Genomic DNA, 26,230 nt, shown 5'->3' on the forward strand with positions numbered 1-26,230 from the left:
AAACTAATCTTCGCTAGGAGAACTACCGCAAATTATATATTTCTGTTTATTATCATATTGTTTCCGCCGTTTGTGTTCCCGCTAAAGTTATATATCTCCGCCCGCCGCCCTAACAAGAAAATTGAATTACGAAATATAGACGAGGACGACGGATTAACGGGGTAAGTCACCTGCGAGTACAAATTTCTATTTGAACTATGAAACACCGCAGTATCGGCACCAGCTCGGTGAATATCCAGTCATGTTTTTAAGTTACACCAAAGATAGATATAACTCCGTGATAGATGGATACAGTCTAAGGAAAAAACGTGCCTCGAAAATCAAGAAAATTTGATTCTCGTTCAGAGGCCGCTACTAGCTTTGGCCAACTGTCGTATAGATGGCGTTGACGGTTTCGTTTGTTATTTAACAATTTTAACGCATATCAGAGAAAGAACATGGGTCAAAATCATAAAAATAATTAATGCAATTAAAAAAAAAAATTTATCAATATTTAAATACATTTTATCGTATTTTTATAAATATTTATTTTTAGTTTTAAAGTGTGTCAACAGATGGAGTGAATTTACTGGGGTTACAAAATTTACTATGACAGTATACCGCTCTAGTATAAGTTACTCTATGGTTACACGTTAAATATTATAAATGTATATTACTATGCTGCATGCTAAACTCAAGAAATGATTAATTGCTTTATTTATGCAATTACTTTACAGTCAAATTATCGATCAGTTCTAAGAATTCCGTAATTCCCTTTCGGCCTTTCGGGCATTTCGTTGAGAACAAGTTATAGAAGGTAATTTACTTTAAAAAGTGTCAAACCGGAGTTGTCACGCGATTTATATTTAAGGCAGAAAGCTAAGTTCAACGCGAAGTAGGTAATTACGTTACGTTATTAACTACTTTTACTTTAGTTGTCTATTTACAACTTGTTAAATTAACAGGAGGTATTAGGAGGTGCAATTGAGTTTACATTTTTACTAATATCACTTCCAAATTAATGAATGTTGAATAAAAGATAGGTAGTTAATTAACGCTAGACAAATTTATTAATCCGATAATGTTATACAAAAAAGCATTAACACAAATAAAATACTAGACTGCCTATTTTTTTTCTATAAGTACAAACATATTGTTGACATTTTCTTAACTACTTATTGGATTTCGTAATTTTTATTCATTATTAAACACCATCCATTATTAAAAACACGCATATAATAAAATAATGCGCTACGCTGGCTAAATCATTGTTTTTTTTCAATGGCGCTTGCGCTCATGTCAGATTATACACAATGATGTTTTTGCTGGATGTATTTTTCTGTCATAAAAGTGCTATATTAATTGCATTTCGTAAAAAAAAAAAACAACTGTTTATAAAAAAAATATTACAAAATCTACTCTCAGACTTAGCCTAATCTACACTCTAATAGATTGTACGCTAAGTATGGTCTTATTTCTAATATTTCTATTACATTTATATTATTCTTGTGTGCGTGTGTGCGTAATGACGTCAATAGCTGCGTGTCACGCGGCGCGGCGATGCCTGAATTAATTGGGCCAATTAGACAGTAGAAAACAATCAAGACATGTGTCGCTACCACCAGTTTGGCACTGACATAAACGCTATCGAGAACGTAACTTTCTATGCATCTTGCTTATTCTCGCATATTAGCGCAAGCGAGATGTATAGAAAGTAAATTACGTTGACGTTAGCGTATATGTCAGTTTTGACACTGTCAGTGACTCATGGTAGGGGCTCTGCTTACTGACAGTGTAGGTTTTATTGTCAGTATCATGACAACCATGTATCAACTTACCCACGTAAAATGGGATTTTTCTTGAGAATATTGTTCGTATCACCAATTGTTGACCCGTTCAGTCATTTTGTGTGATCTCTAGTTATTCTCACACATAGGTGAAATGCATAGTTCTAGAATTAAAATAAAAGTGTATTTTGCTACCTATGTACAGAATTGAACACAAACTGCTCAATTAATTTGAATAACCAGCAGCACCAGATAGCAGTCAAATAGGTTAACACATAGTTGTGTCCCAATCCTGGATATCATCGCTTTTAAGTAAGCCCTTTCCTTCTATTGTTTGTTCAGGGTGCGCGTGCGTAGCCAAAGCGCAATCGTTAACGCTCTGTAGCGAACGATACGCAACTGTCACTGTCGCACTCTTAGAGGATACCTATAACCAAACGGCCTTGCCTGTAATTTTCTGTACAAAAAAGTCTGCCGATTTTTGCGAGGGAGGGGAACGTCAAATGTACACGTAACGTAAAAATAGACATTTTAGAAAAACGTCAGTCCATAATTTCATACATTGTGTATGACCATTGGCCGACTATTTTCGACAGAGGGGAATGCGTGGTAATGGCTACTCCGTTTGGTTATATCCTCTGAGGTCGCACTAGTGTGGAAGAGTGATAGAGAGGGATGACTACGATACGCTACGGATCGTTAACGATTGTCACGTTGGCTACGCGACCTGTAGGCCGAGCACATGATTGGCGCGACAGTATCTCGCCGCGAGATAGACTACCCGTCTTTTACTAACTGTATGAATTAAAGAGGGACGGGTAGTCTGTCGCGGCGAGATACTCTCGCGCCAATCATGTGCTAGCCCGGCTGGGCAGATAAAACGGTAACCAATAGAATAGATTAGTATTAGTATTAACCGACGAAAAATGTTGATTTCATTATTTACGGAGTGTGTGGAATTTTTTAATGAATCAAATTTTTACGAATCTACGTTTAAGATTCTTACGCCTCGGCAACAAAACGGCGTGCGTTCCATGACTTCCATGGCCCGTTGGTTAGTCAAAATACTGATCATAATCGTACTATGTGCAGACATAATGAGTAGCGTATTACGCACAATTACCCATCCGTGTGCAGCGAAAGAGAATTCATTAGGTCCCAGCTTTAATTTCAATCGTCCTTAGACTTAATTATGTTGTTATCCTTTGTGCCAGCCAGACTGATGGCGGGCTCAACGGCTCTGAATAAGAGGGTTGCATGCTACAATAATTGGCGAGAAGATTATTCTTGCGTTGCTTTAAAAGAGTTTAATTAGCAATATACTGCTTTAAAACAAGAAGAAGGTAAGTAAAAAGTAGGTAGGTACCCGTTTAGTATAAGTCCTTAATTATGACCATAGAGTAACTTATACTAGAGCGGTACTGTCATAGTAAATTTTGTAACCCCAGTAAATTCACTGCCATCTGTCGACACACTTTAAAATTAAAAATGAAGATTTATAAAAATACGATAGAATGTATTTAAATATAGATAAATGATTTTTTTATTTGCATTAATTATTTTTATGATTTTGACCCATGTTCTTTCACTGATATGCGTTAAAATTGTTAAATAACAAACGAAACCGTCAACGCCATCTATACGACTGTAGGCCAAAACTAGTAGCGCCCTCTGAACGAGAATCAAATTTTCTTGATTTTCGAGGCACGTTTTTTCCTTAGACTGTATCCATCTATTACGGAGTTATATCTATCTTTGTTATGACTTATTAGTACTTGCTTATCTAGAATTATTAAATTCAATTACGTAGCATATAAGGAGGTTGCAAATTCGCTCCGTAATGTAAGTGATATAGTAAATAAATCAATGTGTCGCCTATAGCAAACAATCAGATCCAATTTATCGGTACGCTGTCCACATAATAGTGCGCACGTCAAACCAATCAACGACCCAATTGAAGGGGGTAACTAGGTGGACATTACTCATCTCAATCTATCACGTGCCTCGATACGTCTCGTTTATTAAAGCCGACGTCGCGACAATAAAGTTAATTGGACAATATTAATGACGTCGTTAATAATAAAATAATAAAGATGACGCACGGCCCCCCCGTGTTGTAATTAGGGCCCGGGATCGCCCGGAGGGGCAGGATGCTGTTACTGGGGGTTTCAGTTACGCTACACGTTTTGTTTACGGACAACATACATTTTTTGACGGTTATTGATTGGCTTGTACGTATGTAAGTTTTGCATACTCAAAAAATATATTGAGATTTCTTGTGTCTGTTGAGACCTTTCTTTAGCTACCTAAAGAAAGGTCTCAACAGACACATGAAATCTCAATATATTTTTTGATATATATATAACAAACTTCGAAGCTAGCGTACTTTGTTATCGCAATATCCTTTTTATTAAATCAGAGGGGCACACGAAATTACTTACTTACTTACTTTCCTTCATACGGTATTAAATTGCTCAGACACCATTCAGTTTGATTTCTTTTTGATTTAAATTTTCTTGTGTTATTGTTAGCTGTAGATCATTCGGAACAAGCCGGAGCTTTCATTTCCATTATTTTTCCCGCTTAAAAACAGCTACGTCACTTACCTACCTATGCTCTTTTATACCTACTTAAATACTTACCGCTGATTTCACTACAAAACAGGCTTCGTGGATGAGATTGTGTTGATTGATTTATTTTTTTCGTTGCTGTATTTGGGTGTCATCTTTTACTTAATGACTTAATTGTTTAAAAAATTCACTGTCAGTATTGTTTTATAATCGATTAACTAAAATGGGGCATTTTCTATGAAAAGGGACCTTATTGTCAATGGCGTTTACGCCGCACAGCGTCGCGCGGCATTGTATTTATATCAGAGCATCATTTATAATGGCGCACCTAAGCGCCATCGACAATAAGGTCCCTTTTTATAGAAAATACCACAAATATTACCCGTGACATTATATTAACTGTGACAATTCGCTTTATGCCCAATTTATCAGTTTATTATTCAATTATGAGGATTCTTGGTTCCCAAGACGGTTAGGAATTTGAATGCCATGCCTTAAGCAAATCAATAATAGCCCTTCTTACCTCATCTAACTACTTGTACTTGGAAAATGCATGCGATAAAACCCGCTTCGTCGATAAAAAGAAAACATTGCGCGCTTAATTGCCGCATAACCAACGCTAATGTGTTTGAGGAAAAATGTGGCATAGGTCGAAGGTCTACAGGCTGATCAATAAACTGGACTCGATTATATGAAGATATACCTATAATTAATTAAACAGCTCTTAGAACATGCATCTTTGTATAATTTTTTTGTTTCTAATACAATAAAATGTAAGGTATTTCGAGGATTCGAGGACCTAACGCCGGATATTTTATGCATGTACAGCTTTCTAAGAAGACTTGACTAAGTGATGCCTACTATACCTAGTATTAATTAGTTATGAATCATAAATATTATAATGATGCGAACGAAGTGTTATAATAATAGTTATCGCGTTACATGGACATTTTTTTGTCTTGACAAGCTGCGGTTTCCCTCAACATTCTCAGAACGCGCGCATCTGTTTCCAGTAAAAAACATCACGACGGGCCATGTACCTACTGAAAACCATAACACTTAGGTAATATTGAGGTAACACAGCTTAAATTTTCTAGTACCACCACCACACCCTGGTGGCCAACTTGTTTTGGCGGTAAATATGACAGTTGTTGTATGAAAATTACTTTGTGTAAATACGGCAAATTTGTTATGGAGCATTTTACAACGGAACACCTACTTCCTTGCCACTACCTACTTCCTTATCGTGGAGCAGCAGGACTGGTTGAAAATATATCAGAGAAGACAGCCGATCTCTCAATAACCGACTTTTATATCATCCTCGTCGGCGAAGAAGACTTTCTTACAACGAATATGATAGTTCAAGTTCAAGTACGAGAAGCATTGCAGGGTATACAAAACACTAATGTCATACTGTGTGTCCCTGAGACACTGAGATAACGCAGAAAATGTGATGAAAAACGCGATGAAAAGGGTTCACATCTGCCATGCTGCTAGAGGTAGACATTTGTCTGACATTGTTTTCCATATTTAACTGACGGCCCTACCTAAATACTATATTTAACAAGGAATACTTAATACTTTTTATATTTTATATAAAATTACAAAACTAGTGTGTACCTGTTATTTGGCCACCCTGTATTTTACCGTATTTTATCATCATGAATGAAAATTTCAAAGACAATGTGTCAGAAATTTATAATCCAGTCGTCAAGTGAACACAAAGACTTGAATTGTTTCAGATGCGGTACCCGAGGTACAATATTAGACTTGTCACTAAACTGCCGTTTAATGCACGCAGCGAGTAAGGCGTTATAACGCCCTGACTATAGTCAACGGGAGACTAAATGCTCCGTCACACACGCGGGTTTTGCGGGCGGAGCGTGAACGGAGCGCGATGAAAGCGCTCCCGTCGCGCCGGCGTCCGCTCACGCCTCGCCCGCAAAACGCGCGTGTGTGACGGAGCCTTTAATTTCATAAAATACACTTTTTCACACAACATCCTTAGCATCGTTAAACCACACACTTCGCCGAAGAATGTTGCGACGGTTCGCGGTTGTTATGCCCATTCCAGGTGTAATGGCGTAATTATGGAGCCCGTTCTAATGGTTGGATCGATATTATCGATGCAGAAGACCACAGATCTCATATAGTGCTAATGAAGAGCCAGACAACAAATACAAAAAAACCGGCCAAGTGCGAGTCGGACTCACGCACGAAGGGTTCCGTACCATTACGCAAAAAACGGCAAAAAAATCACGTTTGTTGTATGGGAGCCCCACTTAAATATTTATTTTATTTTGTTTTTAATATTTGTTGTTATAGCGGCAACAGAAATACATCATCTGTGAAAATTTTAACTGTCTAGCTATCACGGTTCGTGAGATACAGCCTGGTGACAGACAGACGGACAGAAGGACGGCGGAGTCTTAGTAATAGGGTCCCGTTTTTACCCTTTGGGTACGGAACCCTAAAAACGTGACCAATTTTGGATTTTTGTAGCGTCCTAGTGTCCCGCTTAAATTTACCAAAATACATATAAGGTCAGTGGGCTATAAAATACGAAAAGCTGAATTGGTGGTTACTTATATCTTCGAATATATCTACTGTTACAAAAGAATATACTTCGCACACAAAAATTCCGAATTCACACCAATTCACAGACACCATTCCGATTTTCGTCGGGTTTTTGATTGTTGACAAGCAATCTTGTCTATGCGTACGTAGGTATCTGTAATGCAGACGCGCCGAGTGCGCGGGCGCGTCTAATATTATAATGCGCCAGTTCGCGTTGCGTTTAATGCAAGTTTTTCTTATTCTCAGGAAAGAAACACTCAGCACGCGTTTCTTATCATTAGTTGCATTATTAATATTATTATATATGGACCACAAGCAAGCAAACGGCTGGCCTGCTGGAAAGCCAGATTGTGAGGGCATGCAAAGGTTTTTACAGGTGTCACTTAGGTATATACCTTTGTAATGTGGTTACGTGGTAGTTACACTGACCAGCTTCAGGGTTACCGGATTGCATGTCAGAGTGAACATACACTAACTCCTACGTATACTACTCATAACAGTCATTAAGGGGCCCACTGACTATCAGTCCGCCGGACGATATCAGTCTGTCAGTTACAACAAAAATTTGACAGTTCCGAACAACTGACAGGCCGATATCGTCCGGCGGACTGACAGTCAGTGGGCCCCTTTAACACTATATAGTCGCTATAAGTTAAGAAGTCAATTTTAACAGTTTTGAATTGACCCTTATAGTTACGAAGCTACGACCTACCGTGTAACTGATGGCCTTAGTGGCATATATATCGAGCTGCGTTAGAGTATAGTTCGTGTAGAAGTAGTAAAATTTCAACTACATTTTCATCCCCTTCATCAATAAATACAATTCTTAGTTGTTGAGCTCGGCAATATCTGAAGAATATATGTTTTAAATCTTTAGGGCTTACCTTCAACGGTTCAGGCTGTGCATTTTCCATCCATATCTAAGTAATATCAGGGAAGTAAGTACTAAGAGCTCTTATTCAGAGACGCCTCAATGCCACGTCCTTCAGCACAATAGTTTATATTTCAATCGAATAAAGACATCATGTAATTTCCATTTTACCTTGTAATTTTATTCGCAATAGCGAAGAACCAATTACCTTCATACGGTAAACCAATAAAAGGCGAGTTAATATGTGGTCGGCACATAAAATATCGGCTGGTGGAAGCCGCTTCGTATTATTTTCGTTTTATTACCGCGAGCCCGGGAATTTGATAGAGTCTTGGCTACCGAACTGCCCGGGCAGTACTAATTCAGCCAACACAGCCGGCCGGCGCCGTATTAAGGCGGCGAAATGAAAAGAAACCCGGAAATGGATGAAAAGTAATTTATTTTGGCGTGAGAGGAGCGACAATATCGTGAGAATAATATGTATTGCTATTTCGGCGCGGCGCCGCGGCTTATATATGCCAGTCAGGGCGGTGACCACCAGGCGTATTCTGATCTTAATATCAAGCCACGAGGCACGAATTAGATCTTTCTGTCAGTGTCAAAAGTGACGTTTTAGGTTGGAGAAATGTCACTTTTGACCCTGACAGATTAGATCCAGAACTGATCCAGATGTGCGGAAAGTTTCCAGAAAGGTAAAAACGCTCTCGGAAACTTTATTAATATTTCACAAGAAACAACAAAATGGAAAATTTTGAAATGGAAAGTTTCATTTCCCATACAAAATTATGAGAAGTTTCCGATTATTCAGATTAATAGATTTTGAATTACAATTTTCATAGTAGGTACAAAATATATATCAAAAGCTAGTTTAGCCTGGCAGATACAATTAAACAATTGTTGACTGGGATACATTCCGCGATTTCTCGCGCCGCACTACTCTACCAACTGTAAATTAATTTTCTAATTTCCCGGCGAATTGGCTTCTAAACATGAGATCTAAATGGAATCTGTAATGCCCTTTTGTTCTGGTTCATTCTTGCTGAAACTGTTTGCGGAGGCTGCTTGCGATGACCTTTGCTCTTGCTTTGCTCTTTTAGGTTACTTACAGTGTTAATTAATCTTGACCTTTAAGCCTACTTATAAATTTTGAGGAAAATGAAAGCATGTACACCTGGTAGTTAAAAACTGCATAATTTGTGTAAGTTTCGGATTACTAAACCTTTAAAACTCCTAAGTTTTAAAGTCCATTAATTAGAGCCAACGGTACACATACAATTTCTTAGACTACACCTACCGCTAATCTGTCATTTAAAATGGCTGAACGTTGTTTATTTAAACTTCAACAATAGCACCCTCCGTTATAATTGCTTCGGAACTTAGAATGCAAAAAGTATCCTATAAAATCTAGAATCATAAAAATGTTTAAAATTGAATAGGACATGACAATTTTTAGGGTTCCGTATCCAAAGGGTAGAAACGGGACCTATTGATTTAGTGTGACGTCCGTGAAATTATCTAACCTACTTAACTACCTACGCTTTTTTCCCCAAAGGTTTTCACGGACGTCACACTAAATCAAGTGTAGTTATGTTATGGAGTTGTTTTTTAAGCCATGGTCACCCTACGAAACCCACAACCTTTGACGTTGACGATATTAAGCGCACTAAGAAATTGCCTTCGGCAATTTGCAAACCTCTTCGCGTTTATATAATGACGGATGGCGCCGTTTGTAAACGGCGAATTCTGCGGCAAAATGCCTGCGACATGGATAAATGTTTTTTTTTTTAGAATGCCATATGACTTTGACCCATGTTCTTTCACTGATATGTGTTGAAATTGTTAAATATCAAACGGTATCGTCAACGCCATCTAGCCGAGTATAGGCCAAAGGTGTGACGCCATTTTTCTTAATATTCCGAGGCACGTTTTTTCCTTCGCCTGCTTATCTTATACGGAGTTAAATACATATATCTTTGATTCAAGTAATAAAAATACGATATAAAGACATTTCTTCAATTATTTCCTAAATTAAGCCAATCCCAAAGAGCCTTGAAGGAGACGCGAGAAGCGAGAGGTATAGCATTTAATGGCTGTTATTAAATTGGTATTAGTATTTGAATCAAATCGTTTCTGCATGCCGCCCATTATTGTAATGAACCGGTGTGACGGCCGCAATCGTTCTGTGCAATTTACAATCGTTCATTGCGTACTGCAATTAACTCACAATCTCCGACATCTCCGTACCTGCATCTCGCTATTCTTGTAAATGTCACGCCAATTACCACATGATAGAGATATACAGCGAAAGGCGTGCTAAATGTGTATTTTTAAATAGTTTTGGATTTTTCGTCGTCGTTAGTCTTAATGGCTTAATAATTTTCTGAGTAAAAAGTATTTTAGTTTTAAGGCGTCCAGTATGGTGCATACTAATGACTAGCGGCGCGATTCGAGAAATGAATTAGAGATTCACTATATATGAAACAGTAAAGATATGTGACATTTCACGGTAAAAGGTACCTCATGGCGGCTGGCGCTTACGTCGCATAGCGTCGCAAATTATTCCGGCGCTAGCGACGTAAGCGCCATCCAATATTCATTGAAACGGCGTTAATAATAGCGTAAGCTCCAACCGCCATAAGGTACCTTTACCTGTGGGACGTCACATATCTTTACTATTTCATATCTAGTGAATCTCTAATTCATTTCCCGAATCGCGCCGTCTGTTAATGTAGGTCTTATCAAGTAGGTAGGTAGTTATATTATATATATATATATATTGTTTATTTATAATCCATACTTAATATTACCTCTCTTCTCCACATTGACCTAATCCAGATTAATTATCCAAATGCAATCTTATATAATCGCAATCAAGACATTATATTAGTCGCTTATGACAGCATTTTCAAATTTAATTATACTATTCTCACGAAAGAACACCGCGATGAACGCAAATTAAAAACGGAATCCGTGTCCAAATTAATTACAAAAACGTTATTTCGCGGCGAGTACTAAAGTGCGATACTAATGGATTCGTATAATGATTGCGGTTGCAGCTGCTCTACATCTACATATCGACGGGCTGCATGCTAAATAGGCGTATGCGCAAACTTATAACTTTTCAAGTTTTCGCTTTGAGCAACAATACTTACTCTGGCCAATTTGAACGTATACCGAACATACACGGACATCAGAATCATATTTGAATTATGTCAATGTAGTTACCGTGCGTTCCGGTCGGGCTGATATATGTACGGACAAGTAAGAGCGAAATGCACGATAACTGGAAGACATCATCATCATTTAGATGTCATTCTGATACTTATCACTGATTCGTTCACGTACGTAGGTACAGTGAGGTTTGAATTGGCCTGACTATAGAGGCGACAATGTGGAATTTTCAGTAGGAGTAGCAGATAAAGCACTATTGTTGTGTGTCCTTGTCATTCATTTTCCATTTCCGCCTACTCCTGAAAATTTCTTAGTGGTTTTTCAACATTCTCCAGTTTTAAGCCGAGAGGCGGGTTTTTTTAAATAAAAAACTAAAAAGTCAAATAGTTTTGAACCAATGAGTTTTGACCCGTGGTTGACGAAACTTAAATAATTGCAAATGAGCAAATGACCCATAGAATTACCCCTTTCAAGGAATACGATGAATTTCCAATCACCCTGTATATTGAGGAAATGTACTTAATTTGCACCTATTCGCAATACAAGTTGTTCAAAATATCTGTGTAAATTATACGTCATCTATTATGTATATTGAAATACAGTGAATAAATACAGTGAAGTGACCTTAAAACCTAAAAATCGCATTTCCGACATAAGCCTCTTTAGCACGACGCCTGATAAATATCTCTCTAAAAAAATAAAAATAAAATATATCTCTGCTTCCCATCAGGCGGCTCGTCTGCTCGTTTGCTGAACATCACATAAAAAAAAAAAAAAAAATTATAAATTATTTAGTTTTAGTCGTCGGTCACTTATTAAACAACGGGGCTGATTGCACTGTTGCGATATTCCATTATGCGGGCACTAATTAGATTTAACCAAATGCGGGCTTTGCATTAATAACGCATGTAAAAACTTAACGAGCAAGCCTGCTGCTAATGTAATTTAATTGCCTACACACAAAACATTTGCATTCACTAAGTTTTGGCTAATTATTTCGTAACTAGTTTCATCCTATGCCGATAAACATTAATAATTAATGCGTACCTATCATTTCATTATTTGTTTTATTGAGACTTGAAAATGTATTTAATTGCGGGCTTAATTAGCTCCATGCATGAATTTATTTTTATTTTTGGATTCATAATTTATATCGTTGGAACACCGGAAATGATAAAAATACTTTTGTAAACCTTAACATTATTTTATTAAAAAATATTTAAAATGTTGAAAATTTTTGAGCGGTTGAAACGCTCATAATTTTTGGCGCGAATTCGACAAAGCGTGATGACGTCACACGTTGGGCGGCCCAACTGACGTTTGCTACTAATGACACTAATCTGTCGAACGCGTGACGTCACGTGGCGTTTCGACCGTTTCGCTCAGTAGCTTTTCGCGGGCAAATTTTTGTACTTTTTATTTATAATTTTAAGTAATTAAATAGTAATTTAAAAACGGAAATGCATTTGTAACATGATATAACGGTAAAAAACATCCGAATAAAACATATTTCGTTCAAATATAAACTTCATGCATGAGGCTAATTAACATTTGCATTTACTATGTTTCAACTAATTATTTTGCAACTGCAATGTATCACTCCATTCTTCATTAATTGGGGAACTACAAGATAAGGCCATTAACAGGGCGTCATAAAGCAAATTACATATGTAGCACAGGGGCAGTGCGGGTTCTTTGACGTTTACGTAATGCCACACGTTAGCAAGAACATTAAATTGTAAAAAAAGGCTTCATGCGTCTGAAAATAATGTTCCCACACGTTGCACGTTGATTATAGGCCCATTCGAAAGTACATTTTGATATCTAAATAATGTCTGTTTGCACTTAAACTATCGTGAGACATATTTCAAAATATTTATCAGTACGGTTTTTACTCACTATTATTTTTAGTCGCTTTTGGCGACATGTCCATCAGCGCGTGCGCAAGGAGCGACGAGGCGGGCGGCGCGGGCAGTGCACGACGTACAACCGCCGCGGACACTCGTGCCTGAGGATGGATTCCCAAAGAATCCGAAACATGTCGCCAAAAGTGACTAAAAATAATAGTGAGTAAAAACCGTACTGATAAATATTTTGAATGTCTGTTTGCTGTCATCCTGCGTGTATTTCGCTCGTACTTGTTCGTACAAGTATTGGAGCGAGCGAATGATAACAAAATGACATCATATTGATATCAAAGTGTAAGTTTGAATTTACCTCCAGACCACTGCCACGGCGCAAACACTATTGAAACGCAGTGAAATTGCAAGCATGTCCCTGGCATCGCGTTTTGGCAATGTGTATTCATTGTATGGCAGATTTCAATAGTGTGTTTCTAGCTTAATTGGCGTAAATCTGCAACAGAATCCGGTACGTCCGTACCTCCGCCCGCGCCCCCGCGCGGCCCACCGTTAACATTTCCGTTATTAAAAAAGTACGAGACTTTGTCATCAGAGAAGTTAGTTTTTTTTAATTAAAATTATGAAATTGATATTGCCTTTATGGCGGAGCTCGTTTGCGAACCTTGTAAAAGTTTAAATTAATTTTTGAATTAAACCTAATAGCAGTGGTAAACGATTTCCACAAGAAAAAGTTTTCTGTTTGAGCAAATATAAAATTTAATTTATCGGATGGCGCAAACGGTACTGTAATTGGTTTTGATATCCGAAATGACGACGATCGTTATTAATTGTGGCTATTAATAAGATTTAATAAGATTATCGCCGGGATGCTGTGCCACGGCGTCACAAAGAACTAATTACTTACGCTGCAAATAATAACTACGTACCTTATCTCAACAGGTAAGAAACCAATGAAAATACGCATCTATCGATAAATAAAAATACTGCCCGATAAAATACCTATTCCCTTTTTCTGTGGAGGTGATTCCAACACTAAAACTTAGGTAAAATCTGACAATGCTTCATAAAAAATATTTAATTATTTATGAGAATGATGAATTTACGTAAAATATCAACAAATTCATTGTCACTATTTAATGTTATAAATATAATAAAATAAAATAGTATAAATAACATAATAATTTATGTTATTTCCACAAATTTCCTGAACTTTAATTATATTACTTAAAAAATAGCGAGCCGAACTAAACTGACATCAATTGAGTAAACTGTAGTTATGGAGTCATACTCATAACTCGTAACTGCCAGGATTTTTATGACTCCAGAATCAATTGATTCGTCTAGCTTTCCAAATTGCGATATTGTTAGTAGGTATGTAAGCTTAGCTATCGTAAAGTAGGTATAAAGTTAGTGTTTTCTGATATTGAGCAGTATTATGTTAGTTAGTTAGGTACTACCAAAGACGATATAATAGGATAGAGCGGTACTGTCATAGTAAATTTTGTAGCCACAGTAAATTCACTGCCATCTATCGACACACGATTAAAACTAAAAATAATAATATCAAAAAATGTATATATGTGCCATTTTCAACCAAAAGGGTACTTATTGTCGCTTGTCAGTAAGGCGCTATTTCCATATAGCTTCAATTAGAAATCAACCTTATGGACTAGCGACAATGTGGTACCTTTTGATTGAAAACGTCACATATATGTGGTTAAATATTTGTTTTATTTGCATTAATAATTTTTATATGATGTTGACCCATCTTCTTTCACTGATATGCGTTAAAATTGTTAAATAACAAACGAAACCGTCAACGCCATATCTATTCGAGAGTAGGCCAAAGGTGGTAAAACGTAGTGGCGCCATCTGTTCGGTAAAATTCTCTTGATTTCGCGAGGCACGTTTTTTCCTTAGACTGTATCCATCTAATACGGAGTTATATAATCTTTGGTAGTTTGGTACTACCTATAGTACATATATGTTTAATTTGTGTAACTAATTTGATTGCAGGTATAGGTATTCAAATTTAAATAGATTTCGCATAATTACGCACATTTGTAGTTATCACCGTATTCAAGTCTAAATTATGTAGGTAAGTAGAACCACTTAGCCTACATTGCCACTGAATGTCTATACCAACTGCTACAGAAGTTTTCGGTTTAAATGAGTTGCTTAGTGTCATTTCTCCTTTAGAATTATTGTAGCGGCAGTAAAGCACTTCATTGTTTCTTAACGGCTGTCAAACTTGTAGAAAGTCGAGACAATCTGTGCTATAAATTATTTTCTCTCCGAAGACTCGGAGAGAAACTTAAGCCTGACATAAGTGGGCAATAAACTTCATCCAATTTGGAGATTCGCATCTGGAGGCTCTTATTAAAGCCCGAAAGTTAGTCCTTTTCATCCATCACTTGTAATACGTGTGTGAGTTATTGTATGAAAAATTGAAGAATAAATTGAGTCGCTGCAGCGGCGGCGAGACATAAATCCCAACTGAGCCCTCAATATTGTTTTAAAGGGGAAGTGGCCATAAATTTTATCAGGGCCGCCCAGAGCAGCGCGGAGCGCCGGCCGCCTCCGCGCACTCTTCCGCCCCGCTTCCGCCGCGTCGCCGCCGCGCCGTCTGCGACGAGTCTAAACAATTTTCCGCCACTGCTTGTGCTTATACTACGGCGTGCCCATGTGGATTCCGAATGTCATGCGTCTAGAAATTGAGTGAAATCGACCAACCGGATAATATGCAAGCTGTTAAACCCCCACCCGAAAGTATTTGAAAAATCAGCACACCTAGATAATAAACGTACAATGTAAAAGAGTAATCAAAAGATTGTTCACTTCCACGAAAGCTTAATACTTTTTCACTATCTATGACGCTGTAATTCACTCTCAAGCTCAATATCGTAGAATATTGGTTCACCACGTAGCGAGCAGCGTAAAATACGATTTGATTACGATAAGGACTCGCGCGACTGCGCGCTCTACTTGTTTAGAGCTGCGAGTAAATTCAACGCACTGCTCGGAGATAGCCGTAGCCGTAACGCTAGAAAACTACACAAGTCGCTAATAAAGCGAAATTGTGACATTAACTTACAGCTATTAAAGTGTTCCCTGTGATTACATTGTGGAGCACAATAAAAAAACGCTTATTTTTATCAATACAATCTGTATGTGTCCGACATACATTTCGCATAAATGTGATATTGCAATATCATTCGTCCCCTTTTTAATATCGCGCGGACGCTGCCGGGCGGTTTATGGCACAACCCTTCCCGCGTTTTATTCGCGACCTGTTTGTCCTAATATGAAGAATTGACGTCAGCAAAACGGAATTGTCGTTTTGCTTATGTACTCATTTTATTTAACACACAATTTGTTTTTTGTCAGTGTATCGATCAATTTAATTTGCTATGTTATAGTTATGTTCTTCAGTGTTTTATTTTAATTAATGATCTGTTTCTATATTATGGTATAATAATTTCGTACATAGATAGGAACCTATTAGTCGCTGCTGAGTGACGTTGATCAGTCCAGTAATTGAAGTTGGTGCAACCGGTTCTTAAGTCTGTTCTTGAGCCAACTAATTAGTAGCGTGCAAAACTACGTAAAAGATAGCTTGAATACTCACTGGGAGCACTGTCAGGCTTGTGCATGGCCGGGGGGTCGCGAATCATGGCGAGGCCGTCACTTCTGCATCACACAACTATATTCGATCTGAAACAAAAACGCAACGTTTAAAACTCTATCTAAAACTGGCAACATTAAGTCCTTTACTGTAAGACCTCGTTATTCATATAGCAGTTACTAACAGTTGTAGTGAACCCTGCAACTAAAGCCGACCTTTGCATTAGATGCTTATTTCTTTAAATAAATATGCTAGTAGCTGCTTCCCTGAGACGGGTGCTTGTATTTTTATACACAAAGCATTTTCACTGAGATGCAATACATGTGGGGATCGCTAAGAGCGGACGGCGCACGCGTCTCAGTGAAACCTCATTAGAATAAACGATATTCTCTCCTTACGTCCACTCCGCGCGAGACCTTATTACTCCGACAAACTGCTGTCAAACGGCACCAGCCAAGTTCTAGACCCACTCTCTAAAATAAACTTTATTCACCACACAATAAGGCTCCTTTTCTCGAGTTCCACAAACATCAACCGCCTCTTTATAATTTTCTATTCTGTGTCCAGGACATAGAGTTTATTCTCAAAGCAAGAGAGAAAATAGACGCACATTCAAACGGTATTTCTTCGTGAAGGTTTAGAAGTCCATGCAAAGCTGGAAATTGAAACTTTAGACATTAATAACCTCTAACTTAATCCGCCGAGTAAAATAAAGTTTAAAATAATGGTCATTAAAATAATTAATTTTAAATACAAAAATCTCATTTCATAAAATTTTACAATATCGTAAATCGCCAATAAATTTGGCTACATGTTCAATAAAAAATCCAACGTCTCTATCACACTTAAACGAATCGGGTGAATACAATTTTTTTATAACCGCATCTAAATTCCCATCAGCACCTGTTACAAAGGCGGCTATCAAATTACCCGCGACATATCCGCGAGCGAGCGCGCCTCCAACCATAAATACGGTATTCGTTATGCATTTCTCATATTCATGAATCCGTTTTATTGGCCCCAATAAAATATGAACATCTCAGAATGGATATGAGAGAGCGGGCAAATCTAATATGGATTGCTGTGCGCCGGATTCGGTCCGATTGGCGGGTGGGGGCGGCCATCTGCGCCCCCGCCGCGGATCACGGTAATGGGCTCTGTGATCCACTCCACACTTCATTTCAGAATACAAATTTAATCGCACACGAAAGAATGACTCGAGAACCGCACAGGCCCGCTCTCTGTAATCCAAAATTGATGGCAATAAAAGGAGCAGCGCTGAAGACACTTAACTCCCATTGTGCGGTCATAAAAGAAGTCAAACAGCGTATCCACACAATACTTACGTGATGTCATCGCCGTTGAGCAACAATCAGTCAGAGCGCGAGTCCCTACAATAATCCGTCGCCGCGACTCAGCGACGCCGACAAAGGAGTAATTGTAGCTCGCTTCACGCCCGTATAATACAAATTTAAAGGGCGCTGTCACACTAAACCAGCCACAGAAAAGGGCATCCTCGGTCGACGTGTCAAAAACTCAACAGAGAGCCGGGATAAGTGGAATGGATGGCGACATCGCAGGCCCGGATAAAATATTCTATGTCAAATCGTACGTCACTGGCTCTCGACTCGACTCTAAGAAAGTGCTTGGCACAAGTCTCTTATTTATTCGCTTTTACCTCAGTACGGCTCTTTTGTGCCCTACCAGACGCTTTTATAACCAGACGTATTTTAGGTAGTTCGCTTTAACTATTTTTACTGAGATATTAAGTAGTAGTTTAAAAGTTTTGTGTTCTTTAGTAAATGTGCTGATGGGCTCTCGTGTACGGAAAGCATTATCAATGTTACGTCCTGGCCCGTCCCAGTGGGCAGCGGAGAGCGAGAAGAAGCCATTACAGGCACTTCCAGTAATTTGGGGTGCGCGGCGGAAACACATTTGGGTATTATTGAGGTGGGGCCGCCGCGGCGACTATCCGTATCTCCATTATGATTGCGTTATCAACGCCATCAATTAAATAACATTACGTTAAAATTCACCCCGACCGCCGGTTACCGGCTGGCTACAGTCGCTCCGCAAGCAAATCATGGACATGCCTTTGTAGATCCGTTGTCACTAACCTGAAAGTAAGGTAATCCATAATTGTTGCTACTGATAAGTGTATTATTTAATGCGGCTAATAACATACACGTGCAAAGTGAAGCTGAACAATTTGATCCATTAACGTCTTAATCTGTTAAACACTCCCTTCTGACTCCGCACTGATCGTATTCATTATTCACCGGCAGAGAGCAATTAAAGCTCCACTAATCAATCTCAAACTTCAGCCGGAGCTGAACTCTAATCAAGAAAACTCCTATTCCGTGAAAGCTCTCCGAACAAAATTTAACTTAATTAAAAATGTAAATTAAATTCCTAGGCGCCTCCACAAGCATCACGTCGCCGCGTCGGCCCACGCCAGCGCTCGGGGCTTTTGATTGCAGCTAAAAGGTTTGGGATTAGTGCGCGAAAGAGCTTTCAGTGCATTTGTAGAGCTTTTAAGTGGGAAGCTTTCGCTTAAGACACTTACATACAATGTAAATTTTATGTAGCTCGGAGTAGTGGTGTAGTAGGTATCAATTATTAAACAAATGGTACGCAGAGCGGCTGCGATGTACAATGTACAGTTGTACATCGCACACAAATACTGCACTGCATACAAATATGTATGCAGGGGTGCTAAGCTAATAGTTTGGCTGGCTGTACATGCTATTGTATGTATTCAAGCGTGCCATAGGTACTTCACGATAAGTTTAATTACACTAAACTTGATTAAAAAGTGACGAAGTGTCAATATTTGTAAGTGATGAATGGGTTTGCCGTTAACAATCAGAGGGGAAGGGGCGGTAGCTGGGAGGTGGGTGAGATCTGACCAAGGAAGTTCGGTGTCCGGAAATAAACCGCCCGTAAAATTGTCAATTCCGAGGGCAAGCCGGCGCCTGGGCTTGACAATTTTGAGCCGGACGATTTGAACGGCTTCCCTGAAAACGGCCTATCTGTGTCACCGTTTAAAAGTATAGGTTTTACCAAAATACGTATGACATAAACTGAAATAGTAGATGTCATATAATAAAGAAAAAGTGACGAAGCAAGTGGTGATCACCACTTGAAGGCCGGACACTGGCGGGCTACGTCACTTTTTCTTTAATATATGACATCTATTTCAGTTTATAATTTATATTTAGTAGTGTGACTACTTAAAAAACACAAACCAAAAATATTTAATAAAATAATTTGATTTGTTCCCAAAGTTGTGTACGTATGATATGTTTTGGAAAAATACTAATGTACTTATTTTAGAAACATGATTTAAGACCAACAACTACAAATGCAGTACAACGATACGGATACTTTTTTCTATTGCGTGTCAGCAGAGCCGATTCCAACTGGGTGGGCGCCAAAACAATCACTGTTATTCACTACTTAACCCATACAGCGCATTACACGCCCAACATTCTATTTAAATACATTTCCATACTTACATTATACAGTAAATTGAGTAGACTTAACAAGTCCTAAAGAAAATTGGGTCGAGTATATCACACGCGGCAATTGCTGATAACACACGCATCGCCCATCCAATCACAAGGAGCAGCGAGCAGAAAGCTTATTATCGGGACGCGGCCCGCCGTGGTACCGACGCGCCGGTAATGAGGACGACGGACGTCCCGGACGGGCTCCGGACCGGACCCCACCAGCGGCTTACTCCGATTTTTACTGTGTCGCTACAAGCGGTGGTATTTCATCAATTGATCGCGCGCTTGGCTCGCGACTGCTCCAAGCAGTCAGAAGTAGTGAGAATTTTTGACGTAGGTACAAGTGCGTGCGCGGCAGATTTATTTACGTTTAAACTGGCGTTCTGAATTTTTTTTTACAGTATTGCTACAATCTGTCATAATAATAATAATATTTCAAAATTGCATACCGTTTTATTAGGCAGGCGTCCGGTTTTTTATCCCATAGCTCAGTACTTATACTTAGTCCATCGCTTTCACCCAATAACCTAGTTCATTTTAGATCCCATCGACTCTCAATGTCTCAATAGTCCTTACACCCTGGCGGGTGCTGCCTCTGCGTGCGTCCCATGACACGGGCAAGGGCAGCATCCTCCCGGTGTACCCCTTACATTTCACTAAAGTATCAAAAGGGGCCTCTACGTGTTGGCTTCGGCTTCGCGCACGCCTCCCAAAGGTCCGGAACACCATTGTTCCGTGATGGGAACGACATACAAATAATATTTTAGCCTATACACGTCCCACTGCTGGGCACAGGCCTCCTCTCATGCACGAGAGGGATTGGGCTATAGTCCCCACGCTAGCCCAATACGGGTTGGGGGACTTCACGTACACCTTTGAATTTATTCGCGGATGTACAGTGAGGTTCGAAATTGCATGGAGAAATTATGAATGAATTGTATAGGTATTATGCAGGTTTCCTCACGATGTTTTCCTTCACCGAAAAGCTAGTGGTAAATATCAAATGATATTCCGAAAAACTCATTGGTACGAGCCAGGATTAGAACCCGCGACCTCCGGATTGAAAGTCGGACGTCAGATCCACTCGGCCACCTCCGCTTTCTACTGTCAAATCTGTCATACAAAATATATTTTATAGTGTCACGAAACTTCTTAATTCTATCGATCTATTTCAATCATATTATTTATTTCAACAATTCTCTAATAACGTAACAAACGACTAACTACGTCAGCTAAATTTCAACAATTGAGATAATCTTCTCCAGTTTAGTACTGTTACTTATCCCGTGACCGGACTCACTCAGCACAGGTCCACTGTATAGGTACGTGCGCTCCCTCGCTTTTTGAACTGCGATCATCGCCACACTCATCCGTGAAATTGATTCTCCAGAAAAGAAAAGACGAAAAGATAAATAAAAACGAAATAGGAAAACACAGGCTAAGATTTGGCGTGAAATTGTTTTTCAGCGCCCACCCGCCGACTACGCCCGGGCCCGGGAATTTCCCAATTACAGGGTGTGAACGTATTTGATTATACGACGTATCCCTCAACCCGAAGCTATTAATGGTCATTTTTATCACCTAAATCAATGAAGATGCCTTTTTGTAATCAAAGACTGTTTTACATCTACGTACGAGTACCATTTCAAGGGCTATGAAAACAGCAACATCTTGCTCTAGCTTTTGCGAATGAGTCAAATGTTTAAATAGCTAATGCGGCCTATCAGGCCAATTCGAACGTGCATCTGATATCAAACCGATATTTGACATATAATGGCATCATCTCGCTCGAACATTTACGGATAAATTAGAGCGAAATGAACGCGCGCATGTCAGCTAACTGATATAATATTGGAATCAATATCGGTTTGATGTCATGTGCGCGTTCGAATTGGCCTGTATGACCGCCAAGCCACGCGCAGTTAAGCATACACAATATAATGAATCTTTGCTTTGATGCACTCTGTAAGTTGACATCAGTCTATATTTTACAGATGCTATTAAGTATAAAACATAACATTTCAGTAGAAGGAACAAAAGAGACATTAGATTTTATCGAACAATAAAACTAATATCGAATCTAAAAGGTCTACCTATCGGGCTGGAGATCAGTCGAATTGGGATAAGTTAAAACACTGTGACATCTCATCCACTACGTGATCCATTTGCCGAAGTAAGAAGCAATCTCATTCAATACCCCGGCGTCCCACTTAGGGTTACCAGCCGTCAGAAATATTGCGCTTTTCAGAAATTTTCATTGTTGAAACTGCGGCCAGATATCAAGACAGAGAAGAGATTTAAGTGCATATCAGGAATTACTTTTACAAATCAGGACTCCTGAAAATTTGTATTTGGCAACCCTAGAAGCCCGCGTAGGATTGCTAACAATGCTATACTTTGTGCGCCCAGTATTACGGAACGCAATAAAACTTTACATTACTCTTTAACTACTTCCCCATAGTTATCAGCGTGTGATAGGAAATGGGGCATAAATATAGAATTGCTAGTTGTTTCATTTTATAGTCACCGTATAACAATACCGCTGCTTTTATTGTGTAACCGTTGAATAGGATATTAAATGAAATACAGAAGCAATATCGCTCAGCATACCAAATGAATGTCTGCGCGCCGTCATTTTAATATTTAATTAAGTAAGAAATGAGGAAAAATGTATACTAATGGGAAAACCGTACGTTAATTAAAATGTATTGCCCTTATTTGAGTTTCATGGAAGCGGTGTTTGAATAGATATTATATGGGGGTAAACATGTAATTGGCTGTTTCGGATTAATGGTAATTAATAGGGATGTTGACAATTTTTTAGAACTGTTTTCATTTTATAGAGACATGTAATTATTGCAAAAAGAAATATTCATTAATTTTTAATAAAAAATCGACTAATTACTTTTTCAGTTTAGTAATTTCGCGCAAAAACGCTCCAAGCTATCACGTGATCTGGATGACGTAACGAACAAACAAACTGCTGTCAGTGCCAGAGGACTACCAGGTTTGACAACTTACCTGTGCGTGTTTCTCACACCGTGACGTCACGTGCTCCGATTTGCGTTTGCAGTCACGTGATGCTGGGCATTATTTTAAATACTTTTAATTTTTTTTTTTTATTTATTACGCATATTTACACTTACAAAGTATGATTTTCAGCATTCTAATATTCCCTGGTATGGTGAAAACATAACATTTTATATATTCGCGATTCATGTCAACATCCCTATTATACGAAACAAGTACACTCAAAAAATCACACATAAAAAAAATATTAGAAGCGGTTTTTTTTGGAATTTATATAGGTACTCAATATACTCGTAGAAAACAAAATAACGACAATAATAGTTTCGACCTTAGGTATCTATTCTCTAATAGTTTATTTAAAAAATATCGAAGTCGACAGCCCTAGTAAAGAACGGAGTATCGCTTTCCCCGATTGTATTAGATTCAGCTGCCCTTTTCATCTACATGTCGTTTTCTTACCGGCGCGGCGCTAGTCGCGAATCGTGGATACGCCGCCGATTATTTCCACATCGCTCACTGTCACGACACCGCAATAATCATCCTGTATAACACTCACCCAATCATTTACGCAAACAAATGAGATACGCCAACACGCTATCCAATATTAATAAATTGATTATTAAATCAAGAATCGCTTCATTATAAATTTATGCGTAAATATATTTCTACGATAGAAATCGTGCTGCATTTCAAAATCTCATTATTTATTTACAATGTATCTTATTTGGCATAAAACTATGAATACGATTATCCACTCCATTCCAAAGGCTATCATCCAATAAAGCTAGTAGGCAGGTACAAAAGGTATCAAATCTTTTTCGTCCGTAGTGAAATTGAATATTTATCCGGGTAGTATCTCTATTCGGGAACAATTTTTATGTAGGGGGAATACAATCTCAAGATATTCAGGAGGACCACTCCACGAGGATATTGGCAAATACCTTGCCTACATTACCTTTATTGCGTCGCAACTTCGCGTGCCTGGTTTGATTCTATCAGCGATTACTCGGGAATTATTCAATACTCACAATATAGACAAATAAGTAATTCGATGGAAAGTTTCTATAAGTATTTGCGGCCCAGCGTCCATGCTTCGATATTTCCGGTCGTGTTCATTAATCAACATATTGTTTAACATGATTTGCATTCAAAATGTTTATTATAAATTATGTTAATTAAATTATGCAATTTTAAATACTGGACAACCATTAGGGTCAAGCTGTGAAATCCTAAAATCTATGGTCTAATCTAAACGATATCACATTATCAACTTTTGACAACGGCGTGTCCGCATTATCATTTATCACCTGAAACTGCCCTACTAACAGATTATAAAATCATAATACCTATTTTGGAAGTCAATTCGAACTTACGTTCCGATGTCAAAATGATATCATTTTGTTATCGTTCGCATATGCATCTCGCTCGCGCCAATACATCGCGCTAAACAAGCGAAATGCACGCGTGAATCATGATAACAAAGTGACACCATTTTAATATTGGAATATTAGTTCGAATTAGCCTCCTGTTTCGTTACCGCGAGAGAATCGCCCAACCGCCCCCTACGGCGGCGCGTCGCCGTGTTACGACGCGTCGTGCAACCAGTCTCGCCATAAACAGCCAGGATAATTAGCAATTACCATTAATTTGATATGTACCGTAAGCTGAATCGATATGTGTGCTATAATCACGTCGATAAAATTTTGTTAAACTTGTTCTTGAGACGGCTTTATTTATAGGATTATAACTCTCTAACTGGTTTTCGTTATTATAATAACATCTGCATTTCTAACTTGCATAAAATGCGCAATTACTACATCAAATGAAACATGCAGTCACCTACAGAGTGATGTTGTTATGTCTGACCATACTCTGAGGGGGACTATGTAGGTCATTTGATTCGCCGAAGAGTATGAGCCAGCTGATTTTTATGTTGCGTTTTTAATAACAAAATCACTCTGTATATAGATAAGTCCGCATAACAGCCGCAACAGCCATTGAAAAACAGTTTGAAATAAAAATTTGTTGCGTTATTCTCACGCAATATGTAGGAAATTAATGGTTTTCCAATGGCATTTCTGGTTTTTATGTTTGGTATAGTACAGTGAAAGAATTGTCGTTGATAATATTTGATATAGGTACATACACGCCGTCGGCAGGGTGTTCATCCTCACACCCTAGAACCTAAATGGTTGCGGTTAAAGAGGATTTTCCTCCCGCGGACGCTTCGGCCGTGTAATGAGCTCCCTGCCGAGGGGCTACAGTATGGGGTTCTTCAAAAACGGAATGTACAGGTTTTTAGAGGGTCGGCAACGCGCATGTAATATCTCTGGTGTTGCAGGCGTCCATAGGCTACGGTGACTGCTTACTATCAGGCGGGCGGCCCGCCGTATGCTTGTCTGCCACCAACGTCGTATTAAAAAAAACATATTTATGCAACCAAATTTTTAAACTTATTTGTTACTACTTTTTACACTATAATTTTATGATAGGTATGTCTGCATATACAAAATCAATTATCACGGACGGATATTTAGTAACTTTATAATTATATCTAGCAATTATTACAGCCGAATGTTGCATAAAATTAGCCATTTAGCGAGAGTAGGTTATCCGAATCAAAAGTTTAGCATCGACCTGAATGTTCGAAATGTTCGAATCGAATGAACGCTACTTATCAATGCTTTTTTTTATTTGCTATAAATGTTAGAATGTCGATTTTGGTTCCGATGACACATCTACTTCATAAAGTAGGTATAACAACCGTATGTAACATTGAACAACTCATTTGTAGTAATTTGTACAAAGTATTCTCACGCGATAAAGCACAGGTTCGAATTCGAAACGGTTTTCCAGAGTAACATACGGTTTACGGTTGTTATGCGTGGTAGGGCAGATTTCATGGTATAATTTAAAAATCAGCTTCCTAACAACACAAAGAAGTAAAAAAAGGAGCGTTAGGAAGGTGACACTTGGATGTAAAGCGCCTAATTACAGCCGATAGGTATAATTTTTGTACGTAAAAGACCAGACATTTATCACGCAATTCACGCATCGATCCTTTAATCGACTCGGTATGATTAAGCACATCGACATTCGACATTCTTGGTATTAACCTTTCTTATGCTTAGGAGCAGATCTGCTCCATATATATTCAACTAAATTCAACTTAAACATGAAGTTGTCACGATTGCTATTTATATGGCAGTTTTTTGACATGCGCATACGAAAGGTTAATGTTGTCTT

General features: G+C 38.5%; 1 protein-coding gene across 1 annotated transcript in view; it reads right to left on the reverse strand.

Annotated features, from left to right (window-relative positions):
• LOC134741544 (LIM domain only protein 3-like) overlaps window positions 1-26,230 on the reverse strand; it is a 52,181-nt gene that overhangs the window by 7,395 nt on the left and 18,556 nt on the right. Inside the window, exon 2 of the mRNA XM_063674367.1 lies at window positions 16,446-16,531. Within this exon, the coding sequence (XP_063530437.1) occupies window positions 16,446-16,491 (46 nt within the window). The 5' untranslated portion in view covers window positions 16,492-16,531. The remainder of the gene's footprint in view (window positions 1-16,445; window positions 16,532-26,230) is intronic.

This window comes from Cydia strobilella, chromosome 5 (assembly GCF_947568885.1).
Source record: "Cydia strobilella chromosome 5, ilCydStro3.1, whole genome shotgun sequence".
In the NCBI taxonomy this organism is placed as follows: Eukaryota; Metazoa; Arthropoda; class Insecta; order Lepidoptera; family Tortricidae; genus Cydia; species Cydia strobilella.